Genomic DNA, 17,198 nt, shown 5'->3' on the forward strand with positions numbered 1-17,198 from the left:
GGTTTTCCATACATCCTTATGGGGAAAAAGTACCTTAAAACTCAAATGCTTTTTAAACTTAATGCCACTCCCAGAACCAATTGACGTTGTGTTAAGGTACCACTGTACATTCAGTGCAAAAACTTGAACATTTACAAAATAAACCTGTTTGGGCTTATAATTGAAAAAAAAAAAAAAAAAAAAAAAACTTAAAACATCAAACAAGATAAAACACAAAAAACACAAAGCAAGCAAACTAATTATTAGCAAGTTTATTTCATTAACAGCCATACACTATTGGACGATTGCTCAATCAACCTTTTGGAATATAAATGAAGCCCCACGTTTTCAGTTGTTGGAAGGTCTATAAAAGAGAAAATTTGATTAGGGTGAGCAACTGAAATGACACCAAAGATTAGAGACAACACAAATACATGCATGAATACATATAATAATATATGCTTTGACCAAACTTGCTATAGCATACATTTGCCTAGCTATAAATAAGGCTGTAATTTTTTCATTTAAAAGTGTGTTAACAGCATTTAAGGTATTCATTTACAGAGACTTGAGAGACCAATTGTGAGTTTAAAACAGGGGAAAAGAATTGTGGCCAATTGTAGCATTTAGTGCACACTTTCTATGTATGTGCTGGAAAAAGAGAACTAGTGAGACGTTTGTTACTTTAGAGGATGCTAACTTAGGTTTATTAATAGCACAACCACAACACATTCTAGCATTAAAGCTAACAAAATAACCAAAATGCATCTCAGTAATTTCAATATAAAATTGAACACATTCATTGATGTTGCTGGTGTTCTAGCAGTACTTACTTGGCCCATTCCACATTGAGGATGAGATGATCATAACCAAAGCCAGACACTCCCGCAATGGCTCTGGCAGCATCCTCACGCCGATGGAAACTGATGAAGGCAAAACCCTGAAGCACATACAAACAATATTTAGCTTAGAGGGTAAATGTTGAGTTACACAGTGACCAATTGTATGTGTGTGTATGTGTTAGTATCCCTTATTATACATTTATATACAAAATACCTATAATAATACTATGTGGAACTGACTCAGTTTTGCATGTTCGTATGAGTACATCATGTAATAGCTGCAGATTTGTCAGCTGCACATTAATGTTGCGACTCCCCTGTTCTACCAAATGCCAAAGTGCTCGGTCAGATTGGGAAGGCTGTTGAAGTACACTGAACTTATTGTCATATTCTTGTAACTTAAAATTCATCAAATATTACACACTTGTCTAGCCTCGTCTGTCTGCTGAGGATATATTATTATAAATATATTTTTGCAGGGCAAAACTGAATACTTAAATCCGACACTTGTAGGCCTTGCAGAAATCTCTAAAGCAATAGTAAAAGTGAACAAATTTGGAGGGTGAAATTCATCCACCCTGTCACCATGAGCTCACAGTTGACCTGCTGCTAAATAAAAAAAAAAAACTTGTATTTTCATTTAGATGTTTAACATGCATAACAATTGTGGTGTTAAAAGCCTAGGGCTTCAAAATCATTGCAACAGCTTTTCAGACAATTTCAGACATGAATTATTGATATTAATGTGCAGAGTAGTTTACATTTGGCTCTGTTCTGTAGTGCATCGCTTTCCATTCCTCATGAAAGAAACCCCTCCAAAACACCAATGAATAAAACTCACTTTAGATTGGCCTGTGTTTTTGTCCTTGGCCAGGTAGATCCTGGAGATGGAGCCAAATGGTCTGAAGAGCTCCTGGAGATCAGTTTCTCTCGTATCCTCAGACAAGTTGGTGACACGAATTGTAGCGTTGTCATCAGCTTAACAAAAATAAAAAGAAGTTATTATTATTATAAGTGTTAAAACAAACATTCAAACCTTCATTTAAAAAAGGAAGCATATATATATATATATATATTTTTTTTTTTTTAAATGTGTCTGCTTATGTTTTTACATACCTCTGCGGTTGGGCTGCATGGACTCCCCTCTGCGCGTGCCACCATCTCTCAGGCTGGGAGGAACATACTTGCCAGTCTTGCTCTGGACCGGCTGAACAGGCTCAGGCTCTAGAGATCAGGCAATAAATGATATACATTTAGATGTATCAATTGTATGTAATAATCTTATTTAAAAAAAACTTCTGTGGGTGTCTTTGGTCATTATATGCAATTATATGAGCAAAATACTTAAAATGCTCCAAACAAAATTGTGTGTCAGGTATTGTAATCAATAGTGTCAAGGCTTTCAAGGAAGGAAAACACAAAACTGTGTATTACAAAAGTTACTGTCTTTATTAGCATACCTGTGGCCTTCTCTTTATCCCCAGTGGACAGGCCCAACTGCTCAGCCAGCTCCTTCTGCATGGGGCCCAGAGTATCTTTGTATGGACAGCGGGTGGTCCAGTGATCCCCCTTACAAATACGGCAGGACACAATCTTCTGCCCTTTGATTTTGTTCATGGGATCATCATCCTGGTCTTGAGCATTCAAGTCCTGTAAAAAAAAATGTTGTGTTCTTAAACTTCTGTCTGCTTGTATTGGAGTAAGGAAATATTTAATACAGAAGCACTTTAGCTAAAGCTAAATGCCAAAAATGTAACTTTAAAACAAATGTGCAAAGGTGGATTAAATATTTCTTAATTTTAATGCTTCATTAATAAAACACACAAAAAACATTTAAGCATATTATTCTAAAAATAATATATATAATAATATATAAAATAAGCTAGAATTATTTACATTGCTAAGCTTTCAAATGGTACCTTCTTTACCAATAACATATGTTAATACAGTGGGTGGGAACCTGTATTAAAAATACGAGCCAAGAAGGGTGTTAAAAACATAACCCAAGTAATTTACATGCAAGATATTATTTAGTTTTGGTAAACTTGGCCATGTGCCGACAACAATTATGCCACATTACATAATACATTGGCTGGTGTTGTAGAAGGAATGACAATCCATTTTTGCTGCTCATTAACTGCTTTACTAAGAGATGATATGACAATGCACTTACCTCCTTACTGGAGATGAAGGTCATGAAGACATCATCACTCACTGTGGTGGTGGCAACATTAGGACCTGGTTGGTCATATTCAGAATTGCCAAACTTTTTCCAATTCTGGCCAGAAATAAAATAAAATAATGATAAGTGTCATAATAAAATAATGCACATTAATACTAAATGTTTTTGCACAAGGTGCAAATATCATCAATAAATCTATACATTAGCAATCATACCTTTCTCCTAGCAACAGCTTTGGATGCTTTCCTTGTCTCAATTTTGAAAGTTCGGACAATCTGTTTGCATCAGGGAGAAGAAAATGGTTGTGAACGTGTACAGCAAATTTACTGTATCCAAACTTGTTCCATCTCATTAAAAAACTATTCTTACCTTACTCTTTTTGCCATCATCGTCAATCTTGTATTCTGTGATGGTCTTGATATTACCTTTGACCGTCTCCTTTGGTAAAGGGAGGACGTCTGTAAATGTACATATAAATGCTTAAATAAAGTGAGAGCACTTTCGTCACGTCTCTTAGCATTTTATGTAGGTCAGGATTTATTTAATATTATACCAAAAGGTGCTCAGATGGCATAGTGGTAAATTACACTAGCCCACTACCACTGGGATTAAGGGTTCAAATCTCCAGCAGTGCTATCGGCCAGTCTGGCGCCTGTGTACAGACAAGACTGGCTATGTCCTTATGGAAAGGGAGGGGTGTTTAAATACAGTGGGGCCAAAAAGTATTTAGTCAGCCACTGATTGTGCAAGTTCTCCTACTTAGAAAGATGAGAGAGGTCTATAATTTTCATCATAGGTACACTTCAACTATGAGAGACAAAATGTGAAAAAAAAAAAATCCAGGAAATCACATTGTAGGATTTTTAAACAATTTATCTGTAAATTATGGTGGAAAATAAGTATTTGGTCAATAACAAACAAGCAAGATTTCTGGCTCTCACAGACCTGTAACTTCTTCTTTAAGAAGCTCTTCTGTCCTCCACTCGTTACCTGTATTAATGGCACCTGTTTGACCTCGTTATCTGTATAAAAGACACCTGTCCACAGCCTCAAACAGTCAGACTCCAAACTCAACCATGGCCAAGACCAAAGAGCTGTCGAAGGACACCAGGAAGAAAATTGTAGACCTGCACCAGGCTGGGAAGAGTGAATCTACAATAGGCAAGCAGGTTGGTGTGAATAAATTAACTGTGGGAGCAATGGTAAGAAAATGGAAGACATACAAGACCATTGATAATCTCCCTCGATCTGGGGCCCCACGCAAGATCTCATCCCGTGGGGTCAAAATGATCATGAGAACGGTGAGCAAAAATCCCAGAACTACACGGAGGAACCTGATGAATGACCTGCAGAGAGCTGGGACCAAAGTAACAAAGGCTACCATCAGTAACACACTACGCCGAGAGGGACTCAAATCCTGCAGTGCCAGGCGTGTCCCCCTGCTTAAGTCAGTACATGTCCATGCCCGTCTGAAGTTTGCCAGAGAGCATATGGATGATCCAGAAGAGGATTGGGAGAATATCATGTGGTCAGATGAAACCAAAATGGAACTTTTTGGTAAAAACTCAACTCATCGTGTTTGGAGGAAGAAGAAGAACCCAAGAACACCATACCTACTGTGAAGCATGGGGGTGGAAACATCATTATGACTAATCCGTGTTAAGGGAAGAATGAACGGGGCCATGTATCGTGAGATTTTAAGCCAAAACCTCCTTCCATCAGTGAGAGCATTGAAGATGGAACGTGGCTGGGTCTTCCAGCATGACAATGATCCCAAACACACCGCTCGGGCAACGAAGGAGTGGCTCCGTAAAAAGCATTTGAAGGTCCTGGAGTGGCCTAGCCAGTCTCCAGACCTCAACCCCATAGAAAATTTGTGGAGTCCGTGTTACCCAGCGACAGCCCCAAAACATCACTGCTCTAGAGGAGATCTGCATGGAGGAATGGGCCAAAATACCAGCTACAGTGTGTGCAAACCTGGTGAAGACGTACAGGAAACGTTTGACCTCTGTCATTGCCAACAAAGGTTATGTTACAAAGTATTGAGTTGAACTTTTGTTATTGACCAAATACTTATTTTCCACCATAATTTACAAATAAATTCTTTAAAAATCCTACAATGTGATTTCCTGGATTTTTTTTCTCATTTGTCTCTCATAGTTGAAGTGTACCTATGATGAAAATTACAGACCTCTCTCATCTTTCTAAGTAGGAGAACTTGCACAATCAGTGGCTGACTAAATACTTTTTGACCCCACTGTACGTTTTTAATGCAAACCTACTCTGTCAATTTTATATGGCCCTATGTGTTACTAATTTAACAAACTATTTAGTACCTTGCATTCTATTTAAGGTATGTTATAATGGTGTGAGCTGTGTTTTTGCACAGGCATCTTAATGGCTCATTCATTATTCATATTCACCTAATTCATTATATTGTGTATAACAACTGACAGGTCCAAGTAAAAATGTTGGTGCACTTAATAAAATTACAGATGTTAATCTGTATTTGTGTCTTCAATATACATGTTAATCTATATGTGTGTCTTCAGTATATAGATGTTAATCTATATGTGTCTTCAATATAGATGTTAATCTACAGGGGTTGGACAAAATAACTGAAACACCTGGTTTTAGACCACAATAATTTATTAGTATGGTGTAGGGCCTCCTTTTGCGGCCAATACAGCGTCAATTCGTCTTGGAAATGACATATACAAGTCCTGCACAGTGGTCAGAGGGATTTTAAGCCATTCTTCTTGCAGGATAGTGGCCAGGTCACTACGTGATGCTGGTGGAGGAAAACGTTTCCTGACTCGCTTCTCCAAAACACCCCAAAGTGGCTCAATAATATTTAGATCTGGTGACTGTGCAGGCCATGGGAGATGTTCAACTTCACTTTCATGTTCATCAAACCAATCTTTCACCAGTCTTGCTGTGTGTATTGGTGCATTGTCATCCTGATACACGGCACCGCCTTCAGGATACAATGTTTGAACCATTGGATGCACATGGTCCTCCAGAATGGTTCGGTAGTCCTTGGCAGTGACGCGCCCATCTAGCACAAGTATTGGGCCAAGGGAATGCCATGATATGGCAGCCCAAACCATCACTGATCCACCCCCATGCTTCACTCTGGGCATGCAACAGTCTGGGTGGTACGCTTCTTTGGGGCTTCTCCACACCGTAACTCTCCCGGATGTGGGGAAAACAGTAAAGGTGGACTCATCAGAGAACAATACATGTTTCACATTGTCCACAGCCCAAGATTTGCGCTCCTTGCACCACTGAAACCGACGTTTGGCATTGGCACGAGTGACCAAAGGTTTGGCTATAGCAGCCCGGCCGTGTATATTGACCCTGTGGAGCTCCCGACGGACAGTTCTGGTGGAAACAGGAGAGTTGAGGTGCACATTTAATTCTGCCGTGATTTGGGCAGCCGTGGTTTTATGTTTTTTGGATACAATCTGGGTTAGCACCCGAACATCCCTTTCAGACAGCTTCCTCTTGCGTCCACAGTTAATCCTGTTGGATATGGTTTGTCCTTCTTGGTGGTATGCTGACATTACCCTGGATACCGTGGCTCTTGATACATCACAAAGACTTGCTGTCTTGGTCACAGATGCGCCAGCAAGACGTGCACCAACAATTTGTCCTCTTTTGAACTCTGGTATGTCACCCATAATGTTGTGTGCATTGCAATATTTTGAGCAAAACTGTGCTCTTACCCTGCTAATTGAACCTTCACACTCTGCTCTTACTGGTGCAATGTGCAATTAATGAAGATTGGCCACCAGACTGGTCTAATTTAGCCATGAAACCTCCCACACTAAAATGACAGGTGTTTCAGTTATTTTGTCCAACCCCTGTATATGTGTGTCTTCAATACAGATGTTAATCTATATGTGTGTCTTCAACATAGATGTTGATCTATATGTGTGTCTTCAACATAGATGTTGATCTATATGTGTGTCTTCAATATAGATGTTGATCTAGATGTGTGTCTTCAATATAGATGTTGATCTATATGTGTGTCTTCAATATAGATGTTAATCTATATGTGTCTTCAATACAGATGTTAATCTATATGTGTGTCTTCAATATAGATGTTAATCTATATGTGTGTCTTCAATATAGATGTTAATCTATATGTGTCTTCAATATAGATGTTAATCTATATGTGTGTCTTCAATACAGATGTTAATCTATATGTGTGTCTTCAATACAGATGTTAATCTATATGTGTGTCTTCAATACAGATGTTAATCTATATGTGTGTCTTCAATATAGATGTTGATCTACGTATATGTGTGTCTTCAATATAGATGTTAATCTATATTTGTGGCATAAACCTTTCGTAAATCATTAATAGAAATGTACAGCAGGAATTTCACACAATACGATACATTGTAAAGAATTACTTAAAACTGTCATTAAACTAGATGGCTACTGTCACATGCTACTGCTAAAGATAACAGATTATTTCCTACCCGTATTCTAAAAAGTTCGTCAGGATTGGTTGTAATTTCCCGCCCTCGTGCAATGATTGTCTAGTTTATGCGACGTAAACAAAACCTGGCCAATCAAAACGATGAGGCGGGACTTCTCGAAAACGAGTGGGGAAAGAATAGCAAACAACTGGTACGCGATTAAATACGAACTTAATAAAAACGCATGTCCCGACAATAAACTTAACTATGTCCAATAGTACATATATATATTTTGTATTTTACTTAAACTGTAAACTGTACACCAAATGCAACGTGTAATACATTTTGACGCAACTTCTACATTTTCTCAGACACAATTCTTAAAGGACAGCTTTCGAAAGGACAACAATTGCACCGCATACGCGTGTCCATGCTGATATTTTACCCATACGCAGCACACAAATATAGTAAAACTGGATTCTGAAGAGACATTAGGTCTCCGCCTGGTTGTGGCCTCTGCTTTCCAAGCATGCTGAATAGTGAGCTAAGCTAACAAACTTACCTTCGTCTCCCTCCTCTTCCACCTGGTCGGCCCAGCTAGGCTTTGAACTATAAGAAACGTTTCAATTAGCCCAATAAGCACAATGAAAGTAAACATTCTGTAAAACAGATATGAAAGGTGTACTTACTCGTCGTATTCTATAGACGGCATGCTGACTTGCCGGTGGTTAGCTAGCCTCGAGAGAAAAAACGATCCCGGGAACAATGTAAATATCGCGAGATTTGCTCGTCACGTCGTCGGCATACTTGCGTACTACATACTTCACAAGAACACACTGCAATATTCCGTGTAGTATGCAGTATAGTACGTATTTGATTTATTGTAACACTGTTGGAAAGGTTACCTTAAAAAATCACATCATATAGTTAGTATTTTCAGACATTGTGATCAAATTATGATAACTTTAATTTAATTTGGCTATGAAGAAGAACCTAAAATAAAAAAAAAGAATCCAAATTAGTCCCAATTTTAAACCATATTTAAGAGTAGGGTAAAACAACACCTGGATCTGGCCAGAATTATCACCGAAAATGTTCCAGGTTTTTGCTAACTACTCGCAGTGTGAATAAAATAATAATACCATTGTAATTAAAATGTTTTACAAAGAGTATATAAAACACAAAGAGTCTGTAAACCTTAGATTTTGAAGGGTGGGTTTTAGACAGATTTAACCCAACCCAGCCCCTGCTAACGATGGTAAAGTTTGTTTGTTTGTTTAATAGGATTTTACCATCATGTTTTACACTGTTTTACACAGTTACTCATTACACAGGGTTCATCAGTTCACAAGGTTATATCGAACACAGTCATGGACAATTTAGTATCTTCAATTTACCTCAAGTGCATGTCTTTGGACTGTGGGAGAAAACCAGAGCACCCGGAGTAACCCACGCAGACACGGGGAGAACATGCAAACTCCACACAGAAAGGACCCAGACCGCCTCACCTGAGGATTGAACTCAGGACCTTCTTGCTGTGAGGTGACAGTGCTACCAACACTGTAAGCCCGGACTTTATATTTAATCAAACATTTTTAGTACAACATACATAAATTATTTAAGTTTTTTTGCTCTACTATAAAATGCAGAGTACATTGTACTCATTTGAGTACACATTTAAATGTGCTAAAAGATTTAAGTTTACTAAACAAAAAAAATTACTTTTCTATCAGATTAACTTAAAAAAGTTAAGTTAAGGTAATAAAACAGAAAAACGCCACCATTTACATGTAAGTCCGCCTTTTTTCAGCTTGCTGTTGGTGAATCAGGCAGCCATTTGTTTTAACTTTTGAAACCTGTTGTTGCAAATTACTTTTTACTTTTCATTGAAGGCTTTTTGCAAAAGTAAACTTGTCTTCCTGAAATGTCTTTTGTGAAGTGGAACCTTTGTTAAACTAAGTGGACAAACATTTTCTTCCTCATTATGCTATTTTTGAGTAGCATGTACACCAGTCTGATGGGGCTTTTTCATCTTCCGTCTAATTTTGGTAAGTGTTGTACTTTACTTAACAATTTTGTTTAAAATAAATGATCTTAATGTTGACACTAAATAAATAATCAAACAGCGCTGCTTTATTTGCCGTATTTAGGCTACATGCTAGCATGTTAGCATGCTAGCCTTCATACGAAGCAAAGAGTGTGCTGGCTTGCTTTATTTTAATCCTTAAATTAATGCTATTAATGTTGATTCTGTTTCTTGTTTCTTTTTGTTGTTTTACAGGTTCATGGTTACTGTGAGGAGCTGTTTGTGTTTCATCAGAACTTTATATACAGTTTGTACAGTTTTAAAGATGTTTTCTTGACATGTTGTATTTTAAGTAAATACTTCTGAAGTGAAATAAAGAAAAATAATTTTATAATTGTGTCTGTTTCTCTATAAACATTTGTAATTCATATTTAAAATGTGATTAACATGAAAACTAAGAAGAAATCAATAGTTTTTTCCATTGAGCTCAAGATAATAAGTAGAATTATTGGGAAAAGCAGTTGGTATAACAAAAAAAAGAAAGTTTAATCAACTTGCCTTTTAGGTGTAATAACTTAATGTTTTAAGTTATGCTAACTCAAGTTTTCATTATACATTACTTAACTTTTTTAAGGCAACCGGTTTCCTCAAATTTTTTAAGTAGATTGAACTTATCCGGGCTTACAGTGCACTGAGCCACCATGCCGCCCGCTTATGATGGTAAAGACTGACTGAAATCAACACAGGATCAGTCAGAGGTTGAGTCAAAGACATGACTCTGAAGTTGGTGATTAGTGGTCCTAGATAGACTGTCAGAGTCAAATGTTTATTCCTAGGTTATAGAGAAAGTGAAATATGTTGGATGATCAAGAAGTGTCCAGGGGTGTTCTGGATGAAATCCCACCAACTCCTCTTTTCACACTTCTCACAGCAGAAGGAGGCAAAATTAAAAAGCATCCATATTATAAATGTGGCATGCCGTACACTTATTAATCCTGTTTTAAGATTCTAAACATGATATTGGCATGAATCTAAAGAACAAACATGACATATAAAGCACAGGGTCTTTTAAATGTTCTGTAAAGTTCTTGCAATGTTGTAGATCCATACTGTATGTACAGTTGCAATCAATATAATTCAACCCTCACTGTAAATTGGGTTTATTAGCAAAATTTCACACTTTAAGCTGTTTGCAGTAAACCAATCAAACAAAAGCAATTTAAATAGCTCAATACAACTAATATTAGTGGTTTTCTCTAAATTCAACACATTGTGCCACTTTAAATGTCTTTAGTGCTTAGTAGAGCACAATTTTGCTGTTATGACCTGCTGCAAATGTGATGCATAGCCAAAAACCAGCTTATGGCAGAATTTCTGATGAAAATGAGCTCATTCCTAACGGGCAGTGGCCTCCAGTTTACAAATATTCTTGGGTTTGCGTGCTGCAGCCACCTTCCTCCAATCCCACCAAACATTTTCTATTGGCTTCATGTCAGGCAACTGTAACGACCACTCTAGAATCCTCCAGGACTTCTTCTGAAACCAAGCCTTGGTGGACTTTGAGGTATGCTTGGGATCATGAGGTATGATTGAATTCATCTTGCCCTCCACATGTTGCATATTTCCAGTTCGAAAGTAATTTGTTAGCAATCAGTTACCTGTCTGAAAGTAATTTCAGCTAGCATTCGCTACCCAATCTAAAAACTTTTTTGTAACCATTTCGTTTCTAAGATAATTTTAATCAGCATTTAGTAGCCTATTTAAAAATCCTTTCAGAAAGCAATAGCTACACTGCCTGAAAGCAATATCAGTCAGCATTTGCTATGCAGTGTGAAATAATTACTGTAACAGTTGTAACTGCTGAACGCAAGACTACACCGTTAACACCACTAACACCCTGGACTACACACTGTACCCAATATTGATTATCTTTTATTGTCATATTATACATCATTAAGACCATATATTTAGTAATTTTTTTTACATTTCTATATTATTATTATTATATGCATTTTATGTACAGTATATTAGGGCTTGGTTGGCGTAATTGAGGACATCTACTCTATACGCTTTACACTGGTAAACGTAAATATACTGTTAAGTGTTGTCTGTTTATGTTTTTACCATAAGTAGGAACATATTTGAAACCCTGTTGTCCTTGTATCTGCTAAATAAACTCATTATTAAAGACATAAAGCATTAAGCACATTGCTTTGCATATGGAATGCCATAACACATGTTGCACTTTGTTTAATATGAAACACTAATTAGAATTTGATAAAAGGTTTAATATAAAATTGGATTTCTTTGCATTGCACTACTAATATAAGAAGCCTTCATTGTGATCACAATGGTGTTGTCACTTACAAATGACAGTTTTGCACTATTTATAAACCATGTTGACATTTTGGGCCATATTTTTATGCCATACAGTTTGTTGTTAAATTAAAAAAAGCTGAAATGAGATGCTGAATGTGATTTTTTTCGAGGAAAATTAATTGTTTAGATTAATCAACAAATCGGTAAAATAGTCAATAGTTTTATTAATAGAAAAATAGTTGCTAGTAGCAGCCCTAATGTTTATAGACCTAATACCACTTATGTAAATAGTTATAGTTATAATTATCTATCTATCTATCTATCTATCTATCTATCTATCTGTCTGTCTGTCTGTCTGTCTGTCTGTCTGTCTGTCTGTCTGTCTGTCTGTCTGTCTGTCTGTCTGTCTGTCTGTCTGTCTGTCTGTCTGTCCGTCCGTCCGTCCGTCCGTCCGTCCGTCCGTCCGTCCGTCCGTCTGTCTATCTATCTATACTTGTTCGAGATGCTGTATAAGTTTAGGGGTGGTTCTATGATAGTTATGTGCATGGAAGCATCACATTTTAGAGGAGCCATTTTAAACACGGAATGTTAAGGATCATCAGTCGTGACATCATCACAGTAACTTAGAGCAGACTTCATGTCTTGTGATGTCATAGAGAGTGAAGCCTATAAATGTACCTCCCTCAGTTTCATCAGTCATTTGCTTTCAGCTCAGCGACGCGTTAATACACACGACTGCTCCAGTTAAAGACTGAAGATTTATTACTGAAGCCTAACAAAATGGATCAGGATAAACTGAAAAGGAGTCAAAGACAGGAACATCAGCCTGGATACTTTGTAATCTTGGAGAAACTCAACCCCTGCAGAAGCAGTAGAAAATTGCTAGAGAGCTCTAGACAAAGAGGGAGTACCACTCTCCCTCCATTGGCAGTGCAGGAGAAAATGGCAAAAACACAGAAGAATCCAACGTGTTCAGGAATTTCTTCGATTGAAACGCTTCCAGCACTGGTTGTTCAACCATGTTCAGTCACTGAACAAATCCTGAAAAGAAGCACTGCTGGTACATTTACAGCACATCTGTGTGATGATCATCAGAACCACAAGGAAAGGATTGCAGGTAGACCAGGTAGAATCATAACCCATTTGTGTGAGAGCAGCTTTCAGGGTAGCCGTGATTTTATGAAGCCTCATCCACCAATCTCCATCAAGTCTATTTTAAAAAAGACTGCATCTGATGCTGTTCCCCTGCCAAGGCCTCCATCCAGGAAGGACACGTCCTGGATGGAAACTACAGTTTCTTTCCCGAACAGAACTGTGGCCTCTTCTGCCCAAATGCATGACAGCAGCACTTCTGCTAAATCTCAGGCAGTTCCAGATTTTCATCCTAGATCTCCTGCCGAACCAAAATTCAGGAAAAACATAAGCGTAAGGAGGTCTACTGATGTTCTTAGAGCACCTACACTTGATCTAAATGCAGTGGTGGGTAAGCAAAGGCCAATGGTTAGAAAAGCTAAAGACAAATGCTGTGCAGAGGAGCAGAAAGAGCATAGAGTGAATCTGGTAGGTGGATGCAGGGGTTTGTTTGTTCCAGTTGTGGATGTAAGCAAGATGCCAGTACTGAAACTAGGCTCCTCGAAAAAATCAGTTAGATCTTAGGAAGAGCCAGAGGTGTTTTACGTACCTCAGGCCTCGGTAAAAAACAAAAAGACAATTATACAGAGATAAAAATTTGCAAAAAAAATAGAAAAGGAAAATTAAAATAATAATAATAAAAAAGTGAGAAAGTAAAGAAAAAGAAAGAGCACTTTTATAATTTTATTAAGCTCTCTCTAACCACTGACTAAATTATTCTGGACACTAGTAATTTTCTTCCTAATAATGTTTAGGGAGTTTTACCTTACCACAGTCACACTAGACTTGCTCATTAGGAGTAAGATTAGATTGAAATACTAATACAATTTAATTTAACAGAGAGAAAGAGCCAGACATTGATGAAGTTAAATTCAGAACATAAGCTCCCCTTGTAATGAGTTGTATATGGGCACAATAAATAACCTCCATGAAGTCTATTTTGTCTAGGGTTGCAGCTGCTGTTTTCCCAGAACCAGAGAACTCTCCAAAGAAGATGCTTGAAACATGGAGTGAAGTGGACAGAGCTGTTAAGCTGATGACAGGGTTCAGTGTTGTTACCCCCCACAAGCTGTAGCTCCCTGTTGGTCGGATGCATCCATATCATTTTTCAGCAGCTTCTGGAGCACTACGGGATGCAAGCAAGATGCCAGTACTGAAACTAGGCTCCTCGAAAAAATCAGTTAGATCTTAGGAAGAGCCAGAGGTGTTTTACGTACCTCAGGCCTCGGTAAAAAAGAAAAAGACAATTATACAGAGAGAGAAAATGTACAAATAAGTAGAAAATTAAAATAATAATAATAATAAAAAAAAGAGAAAGAAAAGAAAAAAAAGAGCAGGTTTATAATTTTATTAAGCTCTCTGTAACCACTGACTAAATTATTCTGGACACTAGTAATTTTCTTCCTAATAATGTTTAGGGAGTTTTTCCTTGCCACAGTAACACTAGACTTGCTCATTAGGAGTAAGATTAGATCGAAATACTAATACATTTCAATTTAACAGAGAGAAAGAGCTAGAGATTGATGAAGTTGAATTCAGAACATTAGCTCCCCTGGTAATGAGTTGTATATGGGCACAATAAATAACCTCCAAGAAGTTTATTTTGTCTAGGGTTGCAGCTGCTGTTTTCACAGAACCAGAGAACTCTCCAAAGAAGATGCGCGGAACATGGAGTGAAGTGGACAGAGCTGTTAAGGTTGATGAGAGGGTTCAGTGTTGTTACCCCCCACAAGCTATAGCTCCCTGTTGGTCGGATGCATGTATCTACTTTCTCAAAAGCTTCTGGAGCACTACAGGAGGACAACAACATCTGGAGATTCATGCAAGAAATGATGTCTGGTGTATTCTACTATCTCTGCCTTCTAAAACTTCAGCCCAAATATCATTAATAAAATTTAATAAAACGATTTATTCTGTATTGTTACATTATTTTTATAGCTATAGCTAAAGCAAGAATTCACCCTAGACAGAGCTTCTGGCCATCCCTGTTTTAAAAACATTTACACATTCAGTTAATTCCTTATTCACCTACTTACACCTACACTGTAAAACTTTTTACTGTAAATTGAAAATAAAACACAGGTAGCTGGGTAAATAGCAAATACATTCTCCTACTGTAATATGACAGTATACAGAGTAATTTTACAGTATTACTCTGGTATATTTCTACAGGAGAATACTATCATTATTACCCTGTAATTATTGCTTTTTATTCTGTCTGATTTTTTAATTTTAAAATACTTTAATCATTTTATCTACATTTAACGTGTGAACAGACAGAAAAAGAATTTGAATGTAGACAGGTTGGAGAGACCCGCTCCAATCACTTGACTGGTCAGGTTGCACCCTAGATTGTACGTTTAATAAGATCACCAGAAGTTGCTGGTCTAGGGTTGATCAAGGTCCTACAACATCTGGTCTCGAGTATATTATTATTGTATTACTGGTGCAGAACTGCTGGAGTTCCTGGTGCTCCCCCTTGTTGTGTGCCAAGGTGGTTGGGTAGCAAAGGTGATTAATAAGTGATCATACATACAAACCCAAACAAAGATTAATGTAATACAATAATGACTCAGACCTGGACACAAGTACGAATCCCTTGGACTAAATTCATATTAATAGAATCCAAGCTAGCTGATAAAGCTTCAGTAAAACTTTAATACCTCTTTGCTAATCAGAAAGGAATAATGGGCATAGCTATTACAGTCAAATATGCTAAAAAAAAAAAGCTTAAATCAGGACAGATCCTGATAGAGTGCAAGAAAATGTACAGGCAGATAACCTCCTCAGTATCAAATACTTGGTTAAAATCAGCTTAGAAATGCCCACACCCAATACTTAACAGATGCAAAGGTATCATCAGGTGTAGAGCACTGGAAGACATGGAGGAGGAGGAGATAACCAGAGAACTATCACCACAAGATGTGAGTCATGAAAAAAGTATCACAATTAGACACATCATAACATTCAATAGAGTTAATCTCCCAACAAAACTTAAAATTAGATATCAAACAACTGTCCAGTCTGTACAAGGTAAAAAGAAATCCAGAAAATCAAAAGTACTTAGAAGTGAACCACGCAGAGACCGTGAAACAGATGGACAAAGAAGACTAATTAAATTAGCCAACAAGCAGAGCTGAAAATTCTTCGACAGTACGACGGCGTATTTAAAAGTTCAATTCAGTCAAAATAATTTCGTGAATAAAGTCAAAATAATTTCGAGAATAAAGTTAAAATAATTTCGAGAATAAAGTCAAAATAATTTCGAGATTAAAGTCAAAATAATTTCAAGATTAAAGTCAAATAATTTCGAGAATAAAGTCAAAATAATTTCAGGAATACAGTCGTATAAGTTTCAATTTCGAGATGAAAGTCAAAATGATTACAAGAATAAAGTCAAAATAATTTTGAGAATAAAGTCAAAATAATTTCAAGATTAAAGTAAAAATAATTTCGAGAATACAGTCGTATAAGTTTCAATTTCGAGATTAAAGTCGAAATGATTACAAAAACAAAGTCAAAATAATTTTGAGAATAAAGTCAAAATAATTTCGAGAATACAGTCGTTTAACTTTCAATTTTGAGATTAAAGTTGAAATGATTACGAGATTAAAGTCGAAATGATTACGAGATTAAAGTCGAAATGATTACGAGATTAAAGTAGAAATAATTATGAGATTAAAGTTGAAACATTATGGCCATAGCAACCTCAGTGTGAGGGATGTTCATGATTTGTTATACTTTTGTATCGGTTTCACAAATAAAGAAATCCCCAATCTCCTGCACATCAGAACCAGTTTGTTGTTAGTATAAGTACAATGAAACGGCTTTGCAAAAAACTGTGTTTATTTAGAAGAACATGTGCCATCATTGCGCTTGGCGTCTGCATCGTCAGCAGTACTTCAACCGTGCCTTATGGACTGGTATGATAAACTAAAGCCGTATGGCATCGCTGTAAATGATTGCACTGACAGGTTTAGTCATCATGTCAAGTAGATGCAAGTGTACAATACAAACAACCACCCAAAAATAATGGCAGGTTACTAGACAACCACAATAACTCTCATTATAAACTGCCCTCGGCGATTGCGTGCCGATCCAGGTACTGAGACCGGTGCTTCTCTGAACTGACAAGCCCTCGACGGCTGCACACTCTTTGGCTATTTTGACTTTATTCTCAAAATCAAAACTTAAAAATATTTTTTACTGTGTCCCTAATATGCGGTCGTAGTAAAGAGATGCAGATAGATGTAGGAGAACATAAGATCCATCACTTCTTCTGCCAGTGT

General features: G+C 37.1%; 1 protein-coding gene across 1 annotated transcript; it reads right to left on the reverse strand.

Annotated features, from left to right (window-relative positions):
* Positions 1-236: 236 nt before the first annotated feature.
* eif3g (eukaryotic translation initiation factor 3, subunit G) lies at positions 237-8,215 on the reverse strand. Its single transcript, XM_062990820.1, has 10 exons — positions 8,123-8,215; positions 7,996-8,042; positions 3,373-3,461; positions 3,219-3,278; positions 2,995-3,099; positions 2,282-2,471; positions 1,938-2,045; positions 1,663-1,799; positions 813-919; positions 237-343 (listed from the first exon to the last, which is right to left on the reverse strand). Exons 1-10 carry the CDS (start codon positions 8,143-8,145, stop codon positions 328-330), a joined length of 882 nt encoding a protein of 293 aa, XP_062846890.1. The 5' UTR covers positions 8,146-8,215; the 3' UTR covers positions 237-327.
* Positions 8,216-17,198: the final 8,983 nt, after the last annotated feature.

Source organism: Trichomycterus rosablanca, chromosome 2 (genome assembly GCF_030014385.1).
Source record: "Trichomycterus rosablanca isolate fTriRos1 chromosome 2, fTriRos1.hap1, whole genome shotgun sequence".
NCBI classification, from domain to species: Eukaryota; Metazoa; Chordata; class Actinopteri; order Siluriformes; family Trichomycteridae; genus Trichomycterus; species Trichomycterus rosablanca.